This window comes from Danio rerio, chromosome 20, assembly GCF_052040795.2.
Source record: "Danio rerio strain M-AB ecotype USA chromosome 20, GRCz13ab, whole genome shotgun sequence".
Lineage (NCBI taxonomy): Eukaryota > Metazoa > Chordata > Actinopteri > Cypriniformes > Danionidae > Danio > Danio rerio.
The window spans coordinates 6,309,261-6,331,435 of NC_141040.1; the positions used below are offsets into that span (position 1 = coordinate 6,309,261).

Here is a 22,175-nt window from a genome sequence, read left to right on the forward strand (position 1 = left end):
GATGGCTGACTTACATGTACATGTATTTGTCCAGCTTGGCGGCGAAGTGTCGAGGCATCTGACCACAGCCGTAGTAATTACGGTCGTTTTCTGGAATGTGATCGACGTCGTGAAACACCACACAGTCCCAGTCCAGGTCTTTCATAGCCTCTTTAAAGCCCACGTTAAACAGCATGGCACGGTTAAACGGCTGAGTACCCGTCTGAAAGCACACAGACACATGACTGAAAACAGACCCAAACTAACAATAAGTGTTGTTTTATTTTACATGATAGATATTAATAACTTGACAAACAAATACTAGAGGTGTGAACCTACACTGGTCTCACGGTTTGGTTATTATTATCATGCCATCGATTCGGTTCAATCCAATGTCTCAGTGCATTGATGATGCTTTCCATACACAATTTTATATTTTACTTCACAGCACAAGAATTGTTGTATTAAAATGTATAATTTTTAAATAGATTTTATATATACAGTTAAAGTCAGAATCATCAGCCCGCCTTTGAATTTTTGTTTCTTTTTTAAATATTTCCCAAATTATGTTTAACAGAGCAAGGACATTTTCAAAGTATGTCTGATAATATTTTTCTTCTGGAGAAAGTCTTATTTGTTTTATTTCGGCTAGATTAAAAGCAGTTTTTAATTTTTCATGAACAATTTTAAGGTCAAAATTATTAGCCCCTTTAAGCAAAATTTTTTTGATGGTCTACAGAACAAACCATGGTTATTCAATAACTTGCCTAATTACCCTAACCTGCCTAGTTAACCTAATTCAGCCTTTAAATGTCTCTTTAAGCTGTATAGAAGTGTCTTGAAAAATATCAAGTAAAATATTATTTACTGTCATCATGGCAAAGATAAAATAAATCAGTTATTAGAAATTAGTTATCAAAACTATTATGTTTAGAAATGTGTTGAAAAATCTCACTAAAAAGAAATTGGGGGAAAAAATAAAGAGCGGGGCTAATAATTCGGACTTCAACTATTTGTATACATGAGAGAATATAAATAAAATTTCTCACATTATCAGTTTATTCTCTATCGTTTTAGAAAAGGGTAATAAAATATGGCAAGAACTTTCAAAACAAAATCTTAATAATGAAAAAATATGGAAATATGAATAGTGTATAATAATCAACCAAAATAATTTAGCAAATTCCAGTTTATCAACACTAGCAGCTATCAACACTTTGTCGTTTTATCCTTAGCCTAAATAGTTAAAATCTTTACATTTAGAGAGGCGAAATAGACTTATGCGCAAAACTGAAATATTGCATAAAATATTTGCAATTAAAGCAGTTTCCATCCAAGAAGTCATTATATATATATATATATATATATATATATATATATATATATATATATATATATATATATATATATATATATAAATAAAACCTTCTCCTCAGAAAAATGCAATGAACACACTGTGGTTTTTGGAGATGTGAGAGCACTCTAAGGTAATAATACCTGCCCATTTTGATGACAGACTTCGGCTAAGGGATTTTAGAATTACCAAAAAAAAAAAAAAAAAAAAAAAAAAAAAAAAAAAAAAAAAAAAAAAAAAAACAATGTCTCACCATGCCCATTGTTGCCATCACATGATGTGCATGCTAAAATTTATTTGGTAAATGGGCTTCCATCATAGTCCTTACGCATTTTGATTGATTATTTTATCCTACTCATTTGTGTGCACAAGAATTTTATGCACATTTACAGAAATTGTGTGTATCTTGGAATCTCCAACAAGCATATTATTAAGCAATATTCCAAAATGTGTATGAAAATAAATGGATGGAAACATAGCTAATGTCATTTTACTTCATTTTGCTATTCTCACTTGCATTAATGAATTATAGTGTGCTGAACACAATCTTTTTTTTTTAAAAAATTAATAAATAAATATATCTGTTGTCTGAATAATTTTGGATTTGACTGTATATCAAGTTAATAAACCTTGCTTTGCTCACCTGTTCAATGACATAAAAGGCAAACTGCAAGCGTTGGCGTTGGAGCATTGGAGTAAGGTGCTGAAATAGAATGGGAAGATGCTCATGGCGATTCCTAAAGGGGATTAATATGGCCACCTGAAGGGGATGAAGAGAAAAAAAAAGTGTCACACTGATGTCCTGATTGACCTGTACTGAACAATGAAATCACAACAGTGACTCACCTTCCAGCGTGGTTTGCAATCTTTGGGCTTCCAGTGGCCTCCGAATTGAATGTCCATATGTTTGAGTCTCAGTTCAATCTCCTCCATAGGAACCTCTGTCATGTTGACTTCCATCTGACCCTCTGCAAGGCAACACAAAAGAAAGAACTAAGAAAAGAGAAGACCAGGGTTTAAAATGAACACTTTTGAATGATTTAAGAACATTACCCAAACATGAAACTTTATGCATTTCACGGTCAGATAGACAATTGTTAAGTTTAAGCATGAGAAAAAAAAAGATGTAAAAAATGTAGCTGAAATAAGGTCTGAATAACCACACTCAAAGGGCCTGAATAAGACCTCTGAGTAACTATTGTAAGCTAGAATATTTGTTTCACAATTCTGTTCTTTTATTTACAGAAAACATTACAATGATTTACATTTTGTAAAGTCTGTTTAAGATCAGCTCAGCTGTATGCATAAGAGTTATAATATTCATGAATAGTTCACACCTGGAGAGACAAAAGACACTCCCCCACTGGCTAATGTTCACCCATCAAGGGCATTGTAAAGCAATGTCCATCTGCAAAAGCTAGCCCAAACTAAATGCTTGCTGTATTATGACCATGTAAACCAGGGGTGTCAAACTCAATTCCTGGAGGGCCGAAGCCCTGCACAGTTTAGTTCCAACCCTGCTGCAACACACTTACCTGTAGGTTTCAAACAAGCCTGAAGGACTCATTTAGTTTAATCAGGTGTGTTTAATTAGGGTTGAAACTAAACTGTGCAAAGCTGCGGCCCTTTAGGAACTGAGTTTGACACCTGTGATGTAAACACTATGCGTAAGCAACGTATGTGCACTTGTACAGTATGCATAAAAATATATTTAAAGATGTATAAAACGTATAGTTTCTGAATGTCTCTGATACACTGGAGTAATGACAAAAGCTTTAAACACAAGAATAAATAACACTGTAAACATGAAATACAATTACATTAAATCAAAACAATATTTCTAAAACCTTTTATATATTTTTTGCCCAAATAATTGCAGCCTTAGTTAACTCTTTCCAAAATTTGATTGGTTCACCTACGGTAAAATAAAATAAAAAATAAATTAAAAACTTGTATAACATTCATCACGTTCTGAATAAAGCAGCATCCGATCACAGTGGTCCCATGAGGTCAAATAGGTCATAATTCCAACTGAAAATGACCTTTCTAGCCAGTTCAGGCAGCCATCGTCATCAATTGTGTTAATGGTGGACATGGGAAGAGCCGGCGTGATGCATGCTCTGCTGGGAGAATTCTATGGATTACCTAGTGAGACAACATTTGTTTTCAAAATGACTTGGAAAGTGCACCTTCCAAGCTTTATGCAGGTATGTCTCATGTATTTGTGGGGATTTCGCTGTTTTGTCTGACCACAGTTTACATTGTCGTGCGAGTCTCACATAGATGTTTGCAATAACAAAGCCTTGTGGGCGTGGTCGCATTAAAAATAATGAGCTCAGACTAAGAAAATAGAAAAAGAGTTGGTTTCATAATGATTACTTTATCAAACATTATTTTTTTCAACATGAACTCGCTGCATTCAAAAGTAGACACTTCACATGTCTGTGTGTTTTGATTTCATGGAGTTACAGTGCATTTTATTGATGCGTTTCTAGAAGTTGTTCACAGAGAGACAAAAGAAAGAATGCGTGAACTGTTTATTTTCCTTATTTTGCAAAAGCACACATTTTTGTTGTTATTGTGGGTGTACACAAAAAAGTAGACACCTGACAGATTCGATTGATGTATTGCTCTTATCTGTATGATTAAAACTGACAGTCTAATGTAAGTTCTTTCGCCATTAGAAGACGCCTCAAACAGTGTATACAAGTTTGCAGACCCCAGAGTGTGTATAAATACCAAGATATGCAATCTAATAAGTAGTTAAATGTAAGAACTAATCAAAACCACAATTGTGGCCAAAAAAAATGTGTTTACTTTATATTTGTTTCCTTAATTGTATACTTACTTGAACAGCTCATCATTAGCTCACCAACAAGCTAACACCAAACTGTATTCAAATAACAGACCAGGGGTGCTCAATGCTGTTCCTGGAGAACAAACTTCCTGCAGAGTTCAGCTCCAACCCTGACTAGAGTTGGGTACCGAACCGAATCAGCATGTGAACTCCGGTGCCACTGGTTTTGCGACAAGAGCATAAAGCAGGTTGCGCACGAGAAGCACCGGTCGGCAACACACAGTGTCACGCCACAGATTTTAGAATTTTCAAGTTAGCGGCTGTCCGCCAAGCCACGACTCAGGACACTGTTTATATTTCTGCCGCACAATAGAGCGCGATCTGAATAGTTTCATTTTAAATAACATGCGAATGTGCTGTGCGCACCTAGCCGCTGCTGTGAGTGGCGCATCCAGTGTGTGACGCCCTTAAGAAGCATCAAGGGGTGCATCAAAGGCACACATGAGTACGCTTTGTGTCAAACCATCTCGAAATATTTAATTCTAAACAGGTTTGAGGGATACGAATGTCAGCAATGTAAGGCATTTGTTCTTGTTACAAAGTGCGCAGTACGGTGCATGCGGTGAGCGACTCGCTTCATCAACACGCATGATCGTATTCATCTAATTAGCTTAAACTAAACATACTAAAGTATGGCAGTATTTTACAAGCAAGGATTCTGACACACCAACATGCAGTGGATGCTTTACAAAAGTTGTGTGTAAGGGGGGGAAACACGACAAACTTATGAAATGTGAGAGCTCAAGGAAGCAACTTAAAGGTGAGGAATGGACTGTCTTAAATGTTTTACAATTTTACATGACTTTTCAGAGCTCAAAGGATTTACCAAATTTAGCTCTGACCACACTAAAAATAAATAAATAATATTTCTTAGCCACAAAATTTAAATAATGTGTCAAAACAAACAAAATATAGCTGTATAGTATACTTTTTACTTAACAAATCATTTCTTAAAAAAACAGTTGACACTAGTTAACTACACATAAATGGGAAGTTAATATACTATATACTACTCAAATAATGATAAGGACATACTGAAAGTCTGTTCAAGTCCACCATAAAGACTATTTAGCATTTTAAGCACACATAGGCCTAATATTACTATTGTTTAACCATAAGTTTGAGAATTAACAATAATAATAGGCTAATCATGTTCCCTTTATTTTACACTTACAGAATCGTGAGAAAATCGTGATCTTGATTTTAAGCACAAAAAATTCTTCGACAGCTTGTGACATCATCTGGCACATTATCCGAGTATGTTTACATGGACACCAACACTCTGATTTTAATATGATTAAGACAATACTCTGATCAAGAGTCTACCACGTAAACAGTGATTTTTGATTATCTTAAAGGACCACAGACACAAACTGCGGAGTGACGGCTGGTGACGCAATGACGTTGATGGATCTATGTGCTAACATGTAAGTGGGAATCATGAATGTAACATTCAAAAAGCAACTCATGTAAACACCTGAATCATATGTCTTATTCAGATTAAGGCAAATCATTAGATCACTGATGTCCATGTAAAAGTAGTCACAAGCCCCAAACCCAGAAAAAAGGCGTTCCCTGATTTTGATGACAGCCTTTCCACAGGTTAGTAGTAAGCTAATGTAATATTAATAGCATAATGCCAATCTTTCATTCATGCTAACAAACAACTGATCAAGAGAAATATATTAACGCTATTCAAATATGAAAAATATTAATTGGTGTTTACTTTAAACTTAATATAAATATATTGTTCAATTATAATGATTAAAATAGATTTTTTTTTTCAAATAATTTTGTGGCTAATAAGTAGGGATGTAACGGTATTGTAAATATCGTCATACCGCAATATTAATTTTTTTCGATATTACCGTAGTCGCATGACTCGGTAAAACTATAGATCTTCTGAGAAAATTTGCTCAGGCGAATGAAGCGAACGGGAGGTAGCGAAAACTACAATTCCCATCAGCCCAGGCTTAGCCATAATCCCTTGCGGTCTGTTGTCGCTACAGATCCAGTAATGCGGAAATGGAGTGTGCTGCTAGAAGCGGGGATCAAAAAGAGCTGGAAAACCCTAAAGCGGGTGTTGTCGCCGCGCGCGTACTGAATAACGGTGTTGTCGCGCGAGTTCTTATCAGCTGTGTTGTCGCGCGCATTCTGATAAGCTGTGTTGTCGCGCGCCTTCTGATAAGCTGTGTTGTCGCGCGCCTTCTGATAAGCTGTGTTGTCGCGCGCCTTCTGATAAGCTGTGTTGTCGCGCGCCTTCTGATAAGCTGTGTTGTCGCGCGCCTTCTGATAAGCTGTGTTGTCGCGCGCCTTCTGATAAGCTGTGTTGTCGCGCGCCTTCTGATAAGCTGTGTTGTCGCGCGCGTTCTAATCAGCTGTGTTGTCGCGCGAGTTCTTATCAGCTGTGTTGTCTCGCGCATACTGTAAAGCGGGGACGGAGGGTATGTCGCGTCGCGGGGGCACTTTTGATCATTTTGGAAGGGAACTTTCTATCCAAGACTAAAAAGGGCATGTGCACTGCACAGGTTGAGCCCTGTGTGTGCACGTGCCTGCAAGTTGGGGAATACGACTAATAATTAGTCATGGGGATTGCAGAAACACAGCACACTGTTCAGATTGATGCAGACATGAGACCTCTAACGTTATCTTACTCATGGTTTGTCCTCTCAAGTGGGGGAAAGACAATGCACAACGTTACCCACTGCTGTCAACCTGGGCCAAGTCATATCTCTCTTGTCCCAGAAACCTCAGTCCCAAATGAGAGGGTTTTTTTCTGTTGCAGGGGACATTGTAAATGCCCAGAGATACCAGCTTTTACCAGATTATATTTATATGATAAGTTTCCTTTAAACCCATCTCTATCTAAGTGAGTGAGTGATTAAATGTTGAATGTGATGAGTTTTCAACACTACTAAATTGAAACTTAATTTTTTTACATGGTTTAATATTCTTTTGTTATTAAAATTGAAGTTAGTGTTTCAAAGCTTACAGATAGATGGCTAATTTGTATGTCATTGACACTTTTGGCACTTTTTTGGAGTATTTTCATAAGTTTTGTTTTTTCCTGTAAATGATTCAATAAATACCGTACCGTGACATTCATACCGAGGTATTACCGTACCGTGAAATTCTGATACCGTTACATCCCTACTAATAAGTATTGGTTCAGGCACCGGTACCTTATTAAATGTATCGATTTAGCACCGGTATCAAAATAACCCCAAACGATACCCAACCCCAACCAAACACAACTAAACCAACCGAGTAGGATCTGAAGGAGCACTTGGTAATTAAAGACAGGTGCTCTTGATCAAGGTTGCAGCTGAACTCTGCAGGAAGGTAGATCACCAGGAACAGGATTGGGCACCCCTGAACAAGACGAACACATTTCATTAGCTTAAAGCACTTACTCATAGAAGGTAACCGTTCTGGACAGGGCAGGTTCTGAGCATATGTGAAGTTCTCTGGGAGGTATGTGGTTGGCTGAGCGATATACTCGCTGGAGTTACTTCCATCTGGATAATCTGTTAAAACAAACACACAATAAAGTCAATGGCAATTGCTGCTCCCATTCCAGTTCCACAGTATTACTTATGACTGAAAAAAGTACTTTAAGAGGAGATTTGATTTTATCCATTGGGAATTAATTGGTCGATGAATTTAATGGAGCGAGTCTGAATGGGTGTGTCTAAACAGCTCTTCAGCTATTGTTTAAGATCATTCAGCAGCCTGCATTATATATGATGCTAGAGAAGCTATGCTTCAGAGGAAAACTACATTTCTGCATTTTGATTAAATATTCAACCAATGTTTCTTCTTTGGAAGAGTAATAAATACTTCACAGCGAGACCAGGGACATTCATTAAGTGAGAAAATAAGGTGAAATTGACTGTGTGTAGAGGAACAGAATCTAACGAGCCAAAGGTTTACTTCCCTTGCTCGGCTTCGATCTGACTCGCAGAAAGTCCACAGGGTGTCATTTTTGTCATAAATCCACCATATATAGCATTTTTGTATATAGACAAAGTGCTTGCATTTCCACTGCCAAAAAGGTACCATTGTTAGAAATGTCAAAGTAAAGCTATGGGTTGTTCACATATCACAAGAAGCACTTCTCACAAAACAAATGCTTATTCACATTAACACTTGTGTATAAACGTTTATTACTAACTTTCCTATGAACATGATTTGCTTATAACTGCAGATCAATGATAGAAAATAGCCTATTGTAACATCTGCAATAGTATAAAATGCAACATATATGAACACATGCAGACCCTTACAGTCTCTGATATGTTAATTACAGTAAAACTACACACAGCAGACATTTAGTCCTTATTTGGCTTCAAAAACAAAACACAACTGTGATGGTCATTATTTAATTTTTATTTCTATTATCATATTGACGATCTGTAATTGAATCCCAATGGTCACTAGGGCTGCACGATTAATCGAAAAAAAGGTCATGATCTTGATTCGACCCTACACACAATGTTAATTCAGCGTTTCCACGATTCAGCCCATTATATTTTAAAGGTCAGGAGAAAAGCAAGGCAGTCGCACAAGTCTTCACAGCAACATGGACACCTTCAAATGGCATTAAAAGTGTCAAATATTGTATTTATGAGCAGGGTTTGATATTAACTTTTTTGATTACTAGCCAGTGTGGCTAGTAGTTTTCCAATATTACTAGACCCAATTTTGTTGTTGGGAAAATATATTTTATTTGCATAAATATGACTTTGACATGCTAAAATTACTTGATTTAGATTTTGTGATATGTCCACATGCCTCATTCATTTCACTTTTTGTGTGTCGTGTATGAGCTTCCTCAGTGAGCATGAGCACATGGGTCATGGTTTCATAGTGTTGTACAACAAGTAGTTTTTATTTCACATGACTTTTCAGAGCTCAAAGGATTTACCAAATTTAGCTCTGACCACGCTAAAAAATAAATAAATTGTATTTCTTCGCCACAAATTTTAAATAATGTGTCAAAACAAGCAAAATATAGCTGTGTACAATAATTTTCATTTAACAAATCATTTCTTTAAAAAAAAACAGTTGACACTAACTACACATAAATGGGAAGTTAATATACTATATACTGCTCAAATAATGGTTAAAGCGAAAGCAACTGGTGCTGCTTATAAAAAGACCAATCTGGAGCTCTTGAAAGCAGCAGGATTGTGGGTGCATGAACAACACTTGTCTAGTCTATTTGAAAAATAACCAATCACATCAGTTGCGATTCCAGGCCCGGTTGTTTTTAAGCAAAGAAAAGCAACCGCGCATGTGTTTTAAACAGTCACGCGCATCACATCAGTCATCTATCCTCTCATTCAATATTCAACCGGCTTTCTTTTTTGAATAGTTGTATTCTGATATCATCATTTTACTGTGAATTAATAAACAGGACATATTGAAAGTCTGTTCAAGTCCACCATAAAGACTATTTAGCACACATAGGCCTAATATTATTGTTTAACCATATGTTTAAGAATTACCAATAATAATAGACTAATCATGTTACCTTTATTTTACACTTACAGAATCGTGAGAAAATCATGATCTTGATTTTAAGCAAAAAAAAAAAAAAAATTCGAGATTCACATTTTTGCCAGAATCGTGCAGCCCTAACGGTCACCTAATGGAAAGCCATTCAAAAGCGCCTTGGATGGCGGTTCTGTCTCACATTAACTGTCATAGCAGGACTTTGGCATTGGCATTTTCCCGCACTGGAATTCTGACCAATCGATAAGCAGTTTAGGAACTATGTTCAACAACATCTGGCCAATGAGAAATGTGGATTTTGTCAGATGACTACATTTTGGTTCTTTTCATCCGGTTCGGACCAAAGCCAGCAGTGTGGTGTGAAAACCACCCAAAGAAGGCAGAAAATGCTACAATGTATCATTTAATGCCCTTGGTCCGGACCAAATGAAGCGAACTACAGATGTCAAAGCACCCTAAAAGAGCAGTCTCAACAGATATTAAGCAGACAGTCTACTAATACTCAAATGGACCATCAAAAAAAGTGTTACCAATATACTAATGGCCCGTTTCCACTGAGTGGTACGGTACGTCACGGTTCGGTTTGGTAAGCTTTTATGGCCGTTTCCACTGTCAAAAGGCGAACCGAACCAAACTGTACCGTACCACTTTTTCGGGTCCCTTTCGAAAGGGTCCCAAACACAAGAAAGGGTACCAAAAGGCAAAGCTAGACGCGCAGCTGAACGCTATTGGTTTACAGAAGAGATACGTCATTCACTTACAACAAGCCAGAATGTAAACAAAGGACCAGCCATGTTTGAAATACAAAGTGAGAGATTACAGCGGAATTATATATTCATATATCATCGTCCTGATGAACAGCCACACAGCCATGGAGTAGAGCAGAATTTACCCTGTGCCTCGCAGTTTTTTTACGAGCCAGTCTGACGCGCGAGCGGTTTCGCTTTCTTCCTTGCGCTCGCCGCGCGTCTATATCTGAAATAACAAACATCTTGAGCTGATAATAATAACATACGTTTGATTATTGACATGCTTTGGAAACCCGATCCCGTGAGAAGCTGACAAACGCGGGAATGACATATTCTGAAAGAAAAGGACAAACGCGAGAGTGGAGCGCGGAAAAAAGGAGCACGTTATTTCTTCAGCAAACGTGAACAAACTGCCTTGTTTTAATTTTTATCATCACCTTTTGGACTAATATGAACTGGGAATGATGGAATGACTCTCTAACAGAGGCTACATGTGCTGCTGAAGATTACAGACACAGATGAGAGGTTTTCACTGACTGTAGGCTATTCTTTGTGTTGTTTTGAACCTAATTAAGAACAAAATGTATTATGTGTGTAGTTTTTCTGTAGTTGGTAAAATATCGGAGACTGTAAGGGTCTGTATGTGTTCATATATGTTCATTTATTTATTTATTTTATATAATTACAGACGTTACAGTAGGCTATTTTGCACTGTCATTGATATGCAGTTATAATCATCTTATGTTCATAGAAAAGTTAGTAATAAACATTTATACAGAAGTATTTATGTGTGTAAAGCATCTGTTTTGTGAGAAGTGCTTTTCATATGATATGTGAACGACCTGTGCAGCTTTACTGTAGACATTGCCTCGAGCGAGAATGATGCGACTGAAACTTTGTGTCTTACACCACGCCCACCAAAAGGGTACCATTTATAGTGGAAACGCAAGCCTGATAAAAGTGACCCGTACCGACCCGAACTGTACCAGTCAGTGGAAACGAGCCATAAATGTTTTATAAGAGCAATCAAATATAGATAAGGTAACTTTTACTGAGCTACAGCATTTGGGTATTTTCATTTACACAATATATTCAGGCTTTATACAACTATCAAAAAATAAAAATAAAAAATTTAAAAGATACACCTATGATATTGATGATCTAAATGCTCATTTTATAGATAATAATGTTAACTTTAACACAAGTAAAGGCTGAATATATAAATACAATCTTTACAGATTTTATTATTGTTTTATTGATCATACATTTATATTAAGTGCAGGTTTAATTACTATTTATTATTATAAATATTACACCTCGTATATGGGAATTAGATGTGTGGTTTTACCAAATATACTCGCGCAAAATATGCATTAAAAAAAAAAAAAAAAAAAAAAAGAGATTTGACATTCATCATGATAATTATCAATATGAACAGATTTTAGTGATATGGCATTCACTCTTACCTGTGCCGTTGAGTGTACTGTTCTTGTTGGTGTATAGTCTGATCATGTGACCAATGGTCCGCACATTGTCTCGCAACATGATACCCTGAGCCTGTACCATGAAGAAATATGTGTTGACTGAAACAGAGAAAGAAAAAGAGAATGAATTTCCCAAATGATGCAGAGAGGAAACAATTAAGGTGAACAGCACAGTGATCTCAGAAGAGAACTGCTGAACAAAACAAATGCGTAATCACAAATTCGCAAACATCTTTATTGTAAAAATAACTAGCAGGGCAGTAAAAACTGTAAGCTTTTATTTTGAATTCCATCCTCTCAACAAGAAACAATGATGAGAAAATGGCGATTATTTTGAAACTACACGAAGCTATCACTAAGCATCAATGGCTTTCTGTGGTTTCGCCTCAGTTCCTGTCAGTGTAATGTAGATTTAATTTACCCACTACAGCAAGGTTGCGTCAGCATTCCCAAGTTCAGATATGAAGAGAAATGAACCGAGATCAGCAGAATGTCTACCGATGAGTTTCAGCTGTGTATCTGAAGGAAAGCTATACCAAGTTTCACATCCTCCAATGGGAAAACTGTATAAGCTGCCAAGTGTACACCCATAACATCTGTGTAGACCATATAAATAAGCAAATGATCTTTTGGCTTTTGCAAAGAAGGTTTTCTTGTGTATAAAAGATAAGGCATGCAATCTTGTTCTCATAGGTACAATTTGATAAAAATAAAATAAAATCACTTGACATTTGTTTGTATATATTAGAGATTAACTTGAGCCAATAACTGTAAATGTTTTACTCTGTAACAGCTTGTTTTTTTAAATACCATGACGGATACTGTGAAGAATTTTCATGTCATGAAATAAAACAATCATAATTTCATGATTAAATGCAATCCATATTCAGAGTAACTTTTCTCAAAATGTTAACCCAATAATATTAAGTAGCATGGATTTAGTTCAATGGGACTAAATCCAGAACACTAATTTAATATCCTTCAAGAATAAAGGATTTTTACCAAGAACAAATTGAAACATTATGTCATCTTAGAATGGTCAGTTCGGAAATGGCTATAGCAATCAGGCTTTGTCAATTTAAAAATATGGGTAACACTTTACAATAAGGCTCATTAGTTAATGCATTTACTAACATAAACTAATGATGAGCAACACTTGTGCAGCATTTATTAATCAAAATTAAACATTTACTAATGCATTATGAACATCCAAGTCCTTGCTTGTTAACATCAGCTAATGCACCGTGAGCTAACATGAACTAACTATGAACTACTGTATTTTCATTAACTAACGTTTACTAACATGAACAAATACTGTAGTAAATGTATTGTTCATTGTTTGTTCATGTTAGTTAATGCATTAATTAACATTAACTAATGAACTATTGTAAAGTGTGACCAAAATATGTATTCAATTTATTAACATATAAATGTATTACTGCTTTCAGATCCATAGGGGTACAGCACAATTTGAGCTCTTTTGTGACATTATCTGGTTCCTCATTTCCTGTGATTCAAATTCAATAGTATCCATGTACCCATGTACAAATATTTAAATAAAGATCTTCAGCAGGTTACTTTAATAAAGCTTGAAAAGGTCTGATGAAACTAGAAATCAATGTAGTCTCAAAAAAAATATAGTCTAGTCAATTAAAATAGTTTTTTCAGATTTAAAAAAAAATTTGTCTCAAAACAAAGTTGGTTAGGATTTTAGGCCTTCTAACACCTTGCCAAGGCCAACATCCCAGAAAAGTTGGCTGTAGCCAGTAAACGTATTCAAGCTACCATTAGCTGAGGTCATGGGTTCGGCCTTCTTTGACTCGGACTTCAACAAAATAACAGTTGGGTTCATTGTGTTCCCTCTTGAATTATTTGCTTGGTTTTGTGACTTCAGTTTTTGCTCCGATTCCTTGCTGATTAGCCAATCAAATCGCAAACAGTCGATTCTTCATGCTGAATTGGGTAAAGTTGCTTCAACGTTAACCTGGTGAGAGGTGATGTGTGGAACACACCAAATGCACACCAATGTAAGAACACAGGCCAACATCAGTTTGGTGTGTTCCGGCCTTAACAGTTTACCACTACTTAGGATTTCAAACTGTGTTTTTTTTAGCATACTAAACTTACAATATCTTCACTTTAAGTATATCAGGACATTATGTGTTTGTATAATGGTTGGGCGATGTTGGCCAATTTGTTATCATATGATGTCTAATCTGAACATCACTATGAACAATGGCATCGTCATCATAGGCAAATTAATTATTATGATTATATGAATTTGTAGCCTACTGTTTCAACTACCTGACCCGCATGGTCTTTGTTTTACCCATAACCAAATCATAAACAAATAAAAATAAGCTGCACACAAATTTTTTTGCTAGACTCTGCAATGAATAGGCAGAGTGATCCGAGTCGTTATAATAGAGTCGACAAACATGGTTGGTAAAAAAGGTGCACAACCAACAGGAACCAGCCAACAGTACCTGAGGTTTTCGCTAAAATTACTAAGTACAAGCGTGAAAGCGAAGGATTGAAGCAGCGTATGTCTGTGTGTGGTCAGGTGATGTGCGTTTTCATCTGTGTAGTGCGGACGGAGAGCTGACGTCGTTCAGAAATGCTAGGTGAAACAGACGTTTGGACGTGGATCATTTTCGTTCTAAAATGCCATTTTAAAACTAAGACATATAAGCGTAAACAGGCCTAAAGCCTGGTTTATACTTCTGCGTCAAGTGACCGGCGTAACCCACGGCGCATGCAACGCGCGTAACTGTGCATTTACTTCTGCGCGCGGTCTCTGTTGGTCTACATTAACACTCCGAAATGCTAGTTGGCAGTGAGGTGCTAATGTTCCTCTGTGTCGATTTTCTTCGCTGCTGTTTTGCTTTTCCTGAACACTTCCAGGACGTACAAGTGGCTCAAATTCGCTCATTTTGAGGCAGGAACCAGCGGATGTGCTACAACTTTAACTATGAGGTAAACACAAAACAAAACTTTACATCCGGAGCTCCTTCACGGGACTCCACACTTGTAAACAATTGCTCCATCAGGCTCGCACCATTCACGCAGCTCTCTGTCCCGCCCAGACTCATCAGCGCTACCAAGCCGACCAATCACAGAGCTTGTACTACGCGTCGTTGCAACGTGTAGTTACATTTTGTGAGAGGTGCACGTCAGCGACGCCGACAGCCATGGCGAAGGGCTATGCGTCAACGCCGTAGCATACGCCGGCGTTTGACACAGAAGTATAAATCAGCCTTAAGTGTGTATTTTTCTTGAGTGGGTTGCTGCTGTGATGAGGGCGGGGCAAAAGATTGCGATGCCGACTCAGCAACGTGATGTCTCTCAGCGATGGAAGATGTCATTGTCTATTGACCCAACCCTAGTGTGCATAGACAATAACCTACTTTTCTAAACTTAAATGCTATAAAGATTCAAGCAATGACATAATTATCTCATGGGTTTAGACATCACATCTAAAAAAAAAAAAAAAAAAGCTTTGTTGTGGAAACTGCACCACAGTCAGTAAATTCACAAAGCTGATCTTTAAGTGACTGAGAATATAGCAGCCATTAAAATGAGAAAAAAAATTACTCCAAGCCTAGGGACAAAGAGCACACATTGGTTCTTCCTAAGCACCCAGAGGTCTTCATAAATTAGACACAGTCCAGTGAATGCCAGTCAAACAACTGTGTGGAAAAAAAACATTACCTTTCTTGGACACTGTTACTAAAAACACAGCGACAGCCATTAAACAGGATTTGGGTGTGTGTGTTTCTAGTGTTGTGGAATTTTGTTGGAGGGTTGCCTGGATTTTTTCTGAATATTTTAGTATAGACCCTGCATGAGGGACAGCAGACTACAGGTCTAGCATGTCTACAAATCAACACAATTGTGACTACCAAGGTGGTGAAATCCCATCTTTAGGCTACAAGAGAACAACAGCATTCAGAAAGAATGAAGATGTTAAATTACACAGGCTAAGAGCAACTTAGCATTTATGAAAGCATTCAATAGAGTCAAGACAAACTAAAAACTGCTCGAACTCAGTGCTGCATTTGATACTGTCGATCACAGCATACTTTTGGATAGGCTGGAAAACTGGGTTGGGCTGGCTGGGACGGTCCTCTAATGGTTTAGATCTTACCTTGAAGGGAGAGGTTACCATGTCAGTATAGGTGACCATAGGTCAAGGTGGACACCCATGACATGTGGAGTCCCACAAGGCTCGATTCTGGCACCTCTCCGTTCAACCTTTACATGCTCCCTCTGAGCCAAATAATGAGAAAGAACCAAATCTCCTACCACAGCTATGCTGATGACACTCAGATCTACTTAGATCTGAGTGATCTAAGATCTACTGCCTAATGACTACAGCCCTATTGACACCCTCTGTCAGTGCATTGACGAAATTAACAGTTGGTTGTGCCAAAACTTTCTTCAGTTAAATAAAGAGAAAACTGACGTCATTTCGTTTGGGAACAGAGATGAGGTTCTCAAGGTAAATGCGTACCTTGGCACTAAAGGTCAAACGACAAAAAAATAAGGTCAAGAATCTTGGTGCGACTCTGGAGTCAGATCTGAGTTTCAATAGTCATGTCAAAGCAGTCAGTAAATCCGCACACTATCATCTCAAAAACATAGCAAGAATCAGATGCTTTGTTTCCAATGAAGACCTAGAGAAACTTGTTCATGCTTTTATCAGCAGTAGGGTGGATTACTGTAACGGCCTCCTCAATGGCCTTCCCAAAAAGACAGTCAGACAGTTGCAGCTCATCCAGAATGCTGCGGCCAGGATTCTAACCAGAAGCAGGAAATCAGAGCACATCACACCTGTCCTCAGGTCTTTACACTGGCTTCCAGTTACACTCAGAATAGAGTTTAAAGTATTATTACTTGTCTATAAATCATTAAATGGCCTAGGACCTTAATACATTACAGATATGCTCACTGAATACAAACCTAACAGATCACTCAGATCTTTAGGATCATATAAACTAGAAGTTCTAAGAGTTCAGTCAAAGCAGGGTGAATCAGCTTTCAGCCACTATGCCCCCCGCTGCTGGAATCAGCTTCCAGAAATGATCAGATGTGCTCCAGCAGTAGGCACATTCAAATCAAGACTGAAAACACATCTGTTTAGCTGTGCCTTTACTGAATAAGCACTGTGCTGCGTCCGACAGATCGCACTATTATGTTTTTCTTTTCTTTTTTATTATCTTATAACCTATTAACACATTTTTAACAGTTTTATTTGTTTTAATCTTATGTTTATAATTCTTATTATTTGTTTTTATTTTCTTTCACATCTCTCTTTTATTCCTGTTTATGTAAAGCACTTTGAATTGCCACTGTGTATGAAACGTGCTATATAAATAAACTTGCCTTGCCTTAAAAATGGGTTGAGACAGTGGTTTGTGGCCTACAACTATATACAAAAGGATATTTAAGAGTATAGCTCAGTTTTTTTTTACTGACAGTAATGTGCAACCGTTGATAGTGCAGACAATATGCGTAAAAGAAACATGTTCATCTTTCTTCAGCATTTAAATTTTGACTAAGTTTGTCTTTGTGCTTTTTGAAAGCAGAACTGCAATACTATATATTTTATATCATGACAACAAGGACAACAGTTTGTGCCATCATCAGTAGATGCTGTTTTAGATTTTTTACCTTTTTCAACTTTTCAGCTATGAAAACAACAACACAATTCAATCTTGACACTTTAAAGGTTCACAAAACTCTCGAGTACTTTTTAAAAAATGTTTTAACAGATTTGTGTGTGTTAAGCATCAGTTAAGACAATGTTAGCACCTGTTGGCTTTAATTGTGGGAAAAACTGGATAGTTTTGAGCTTTACTCAGCTAATTTTAGCTTCCGGGTTTAAAATAAGCAACGTAGCGCAAAACTGCAAGTGCAAAGATGATGCGTTGGTTTCTTATTATTATTCATAGCGGAGTTTTCTTATCCTATGAAAAGACCCGGCTTCTCAATTATTCATGACTGCACGTGCTAAGGCAAGATCAAACTGAACAGAAAATCTCCAATACGTCTGTGCCAGAGTGTGTCTTATTACGTCTTACAGTGTGATGCATTAATGCATGAGTAAGGCTTGGTTCAAACCAATCAGCGCGCTCTATTGTGCAACTTCATTAATATTCATTACTGTCACAGTGTTTAGACGACAGAGACGCCACGTTGTGTTGGCTAAACAAGTGTGAAGTGTTGCTTTTATAGTTTGCTGCAGTTAAGTTTTGTTTTCATTTTCTCTCTGTGAGAGCTCAGCTGGAGTCACGTGTGGATTAACAGTGTACGCGACGCTCGACAACAATAACTTACGTGTCTAAGGAGGAACATTGTTTACCTGAGAGCTGTTCTCATCTGCAAACGCTGAGATCCGGATTCGCTTGTAGTATTCTCTTCATAAAGACGCGGCTCTAGTTGCTGGTGATTGTCCTGTCACTACAGATTTGGTAAGTGAGCGACCAGTGCTCTTTGTTTATTCAGTTTGTTCGTATCGAACTAAGTTAACTATTGCACCGAGTGTAAACATGTAAGCACCACAACCAAACTTTAACCTCGTGTAGGGTTTCCACCGCATTTAGTGACCGGAATAACACACGCGGCTTTCTGACACTACCTGCCGAGTGCATCTAAGTTTCTGGGAAATGCGGAGGGTTTTTTTCTCTCATTCGCCGTGCGGTATCAAACATTGCATGAAAAATACACGCTTAGAGCAGTTCCTCGAATCAATTATCTCGTTTGTCGCGAGGGACATGAATGAATTCCCTGAATGAAAGAGCCAAACTGCAGTGAAGTCCACCATTTAATAATTTGGCAAATACTTCGACTACAGATGTCCATGTAGGTTAAACACCATCACTTTCTACTGTGTGTGTGTGTGTGTGTGTGTATTTTGACTCTGAAACTCGCGCGTGCCCAAACAGACACTCCCACACCATCCCACTTTTCTTCCTCCGACACTCCCCCCCAAACAGAGCTGGACACGCCCACTTTTCTGACTTTTTCCAAAGTAGAGGTGTGAAAACACCCTGCTGAAACGAAGGGGTTTCATGGCCCTTTAACTTGAAGTCTATGATGGTGTTCGTGTTGCCGTTGTGGTTTGTTGCACTTCAAAAACATTGTTTTGCTTTAAATGGCATTAAATAAACTGATTACAGCATTTCAAAATATACTGAACATTATCATTACTAATAATTTCAATAAAGATAACATTATATGTGTTAATATAGATGGTCAATCTGTAGATTCAGCACAAGCTCAAGTCACATTTCTAAGATAAAGACTTATAGAATTACATTTAAAGTCATATAGTTTGACTAACTTGTAATCACTCTATAACCGATGTACATTTAATGTGTATTTAAACTAAATGTAAATAACATGCAATGTTTCCAAAAAATTCACTCATTTCTGCTTTATATTCTAAATCACAATTTATTATCTAGCCTGTATTTTTTTACTATGTTTTAAAAGCATGCTGAATTTTACTTTTTCCACAAGGATAATATAGTTAGTATCTAACAGTCTAACACACTGCTTACCATGTTCGTTGTGCGGGAAACATTGCAGATATGTTACATATTACAAGGAAGGAAATCAGCTTTATCAGAACTGAATCACCAGATAGTAAGTTTTACATGTTACCACCATGGTTTGTTATGCTAACGAGCGGCCTTGCTTGCTGTGTTTTTACCAATTATGAACTTGTAGTGTTTTGAAAAGTGATAGTAAATACACCTCAAAGAGATATAAACTGACCACAACCATATAGTTTATGAGTAGAGCCAAGAAGACGCAACTACACACATGGAGTACAGTGTAGCTCAAATACACAAACTTAGATAGCGTAGCTAAAAAGACTTGGAAAGCCTGGGTATAACAACAAGGTGAAAGTGAAATCTGCACGGTATACACACATCTCAAAACCTAGTTATCCACCTATCTAGACGGCAATTGTTGGATATCACATGCGCCGTGGGACATTTCTAAACATCAACACAATAGCTGTTTATTTAGGTGGATCACTGGGTTTTTAAACACAACCCGTCGCTAGTGCTTGTTAGTTTGGGGAGGTGGCGATCAGTATCAGAGTCAGTGATGAATGAAACACGATTAACACGTTTATTCGCATCGCTCCCGATGAGCCACGAGGGCCGGTTAAGTTATCAGAGCCGGACTTACCTATCCCGGGAGCCACATAAATAAAGTAGAGGCAGGTCGTGGACATGGAGAAGAAAAAGATGAAGGCCATTAAGGAGCGGTTGGACAACCGCATCAGCCGCCTCCACTTCCACATTGTGTCTCGGCTACTAGCTATCCGTCACTCCCATAAAAACACGCAGATCGCAGAAAAGAGACGCTGTTGGCTGTGCTGAAAACGGTCATCCGGGTGGGAAATGCGGTGCTAAATCAGGCTGCTGGTAAAGTCCGCATCGTTCATTCAGCTGGATGCAAGGCCGCAGTGCTCGCTCGCTCTCCCAACAAAGTCAAGAAATTTCCAGATCGAAAAATAAATAAATAATAAAACGTGCTACATCAAACGCCGTCCGTGCTCGGCGGGCGGTCAGCGCGATGCATTTTGTCCGGTGCTGAGGCTGCTCGAGTGTTCCGGTGTGTTTAGTGTAGGCAGACACGCCTCGTCGCGTTGATGATGATGATGATGTTTGGAAATGATGAAGGGAGTGAAAGTGATGATGATGAGGGACCTGCCCTTCCTCCCTCTTCCCCCCTTTTTCTCTCGGTGTGAAATCCCCCCCACGCTCCAGGGAACGCTTCTCCGACACGGCGGCGAAGAAAGGCGCTCGGGCCGCAGAGGACACCGCGATGACCGGGAAGGGAGTGGGAGTGGGAGAGCCGAGAAACGTGACGGATCTCGACCGGAATTCCTCCGATATCGGTTCTGCTGTCGGTGCAGGTGCAGACACCGTTTCCGGTAGGCGTGACTAACAAAATGGCTGCCAGTAAAAAGCGTCATCATCGTGGTTTACGCTTGAAGACAGTTTTCAAAATAAAAGTCATACAGCGTCAGAATAAGGGCGAGGGATAGGGAAAAACGTTAAAATAATTAGTAGTACAACAAGGAAATTCCATAGCTCATACAGAGGTTAATATTCATTCTGGCTGGTTTTACCCATCCTAACTTTTTTTAAACACACTTGATAAACGTAATCTCATAAACTACTCTAAGCCACGTGTTTGTGATAGAAATATTACAAGCATGTGGTGAGAATGTTAAAATTAGTATATCCAACCTTTTAAAAAAACTAACTATAGTTTTACTACAAATTAAAAATAAATAATAATTTCAAAACATGGTATTTGTAGTCTAACCATGGTAGCTACAAACTGGGCAAATCCATTGTAATCTATTGAGAGTAAAACTGGTTTAAAATGGTATTAAATCTTCCAAAATGGTTGTTACTACACATTTACTATACTGGTTAATATTTGTAATGGAGGAAGCAGCTGAACACATTAACAGCTTGGAACTTGTACTTTAAACTTATCAACAAAATAATTGCTGACTAAGTGGGTTGCCAACATAGCCAGAAAGCACTGAAAGCACATTTCTAATTGCCTCTGGCTGTCTCTCAAATCCTAGCTGAAACCTAGCAAAATATAGCTGTCTAACTAAAAAACATTATTAACTGCACACTGTTGCATGAGGGATTACTGTGCATCAATTTAAAGAGTGTTTAGTTCACTGTGTTTTTGAACATCACCGGGCAGATCACAGGGTTTTTGAACATAGCCTATTTATATAGTGTTAACATGAACAATATTTTCAAATTGTAAGTATTCCAAACCTGCTTATTAGACTAAAACTGGCATTAATTATTAAACAGTAGTTAACCTGGAGCTAAAAAAAAAAAAAAAAAAAAACATCTTTTAGCTAATTGTACTGGTAACAGCATGATGTGTTTGAAATATAATCTACTCTACCTATTTTTTGTGCTCCTAAAAATTGCATTTAAACACATTATAAATCATTACTTTTAAACTATGAAATTACATATGTTTAAATTACGTGTTAACTCTCAATATTATTAATATATTTCTTAACATATTTAAGCCTGTAGTTTTAATTTAAAAAATTACTAGTAGTTAAATTATATGAGGATTAATTTTGTATAATTTTTAGGTTGAAGATGTGTCATGATCATTAAAGTTTAGTGTGTCATGTTGCATAATTAAATAAAAAAATCTCCTCA

At 37.5% G+C, this 22,175-nt stretch overlaps 2 protein-coding genes across 3 annotated transcripts in view; both read right to left on the reverse strand.

Moving 5' to 3' along the window:
- The window catches only part of b4galt6 (beta-1,4-galactosyltransferase 6), a 33,499-nt gene extending 12,870 nt beyond the window's left edge, over positions 1–20,629 (reverse strand). The window contains exons 1-6 of one of the 2 annotated variants that reach the window (XM_087296487.1): positions 20,146–20,629; positions 11,923–12,039; positions 7,345–7,717; positions 2,180–5,989; positions 1,977–2,093; positions 15–202 (exon numbers count right to left, since the gene is read on the reverse strand). In XM_087296487.1, coding sequence (XP_087152613.1) covers positions 15–202; positions 1,977–2,093; positions 2,180–2,293 — 419 coding nt within the window. In that variant the 5' untranslated portion in view covers positions 2,294–5,989; positions 7,345–7,717; positions 11,923–12,039; positions 20,146–20,629. 2 annotated transcript variants of the gene reach the window in all.
- Positions 1–22,175, reverse strand: part of dsc2l (desmocollin 2 like) — a 1,349,056-nt gene that overhangs the window by 188,089 nt on the left and 1,138,792 nt on the right. The gene's annotated exons all lie outside the window — the stretch shown is intronic.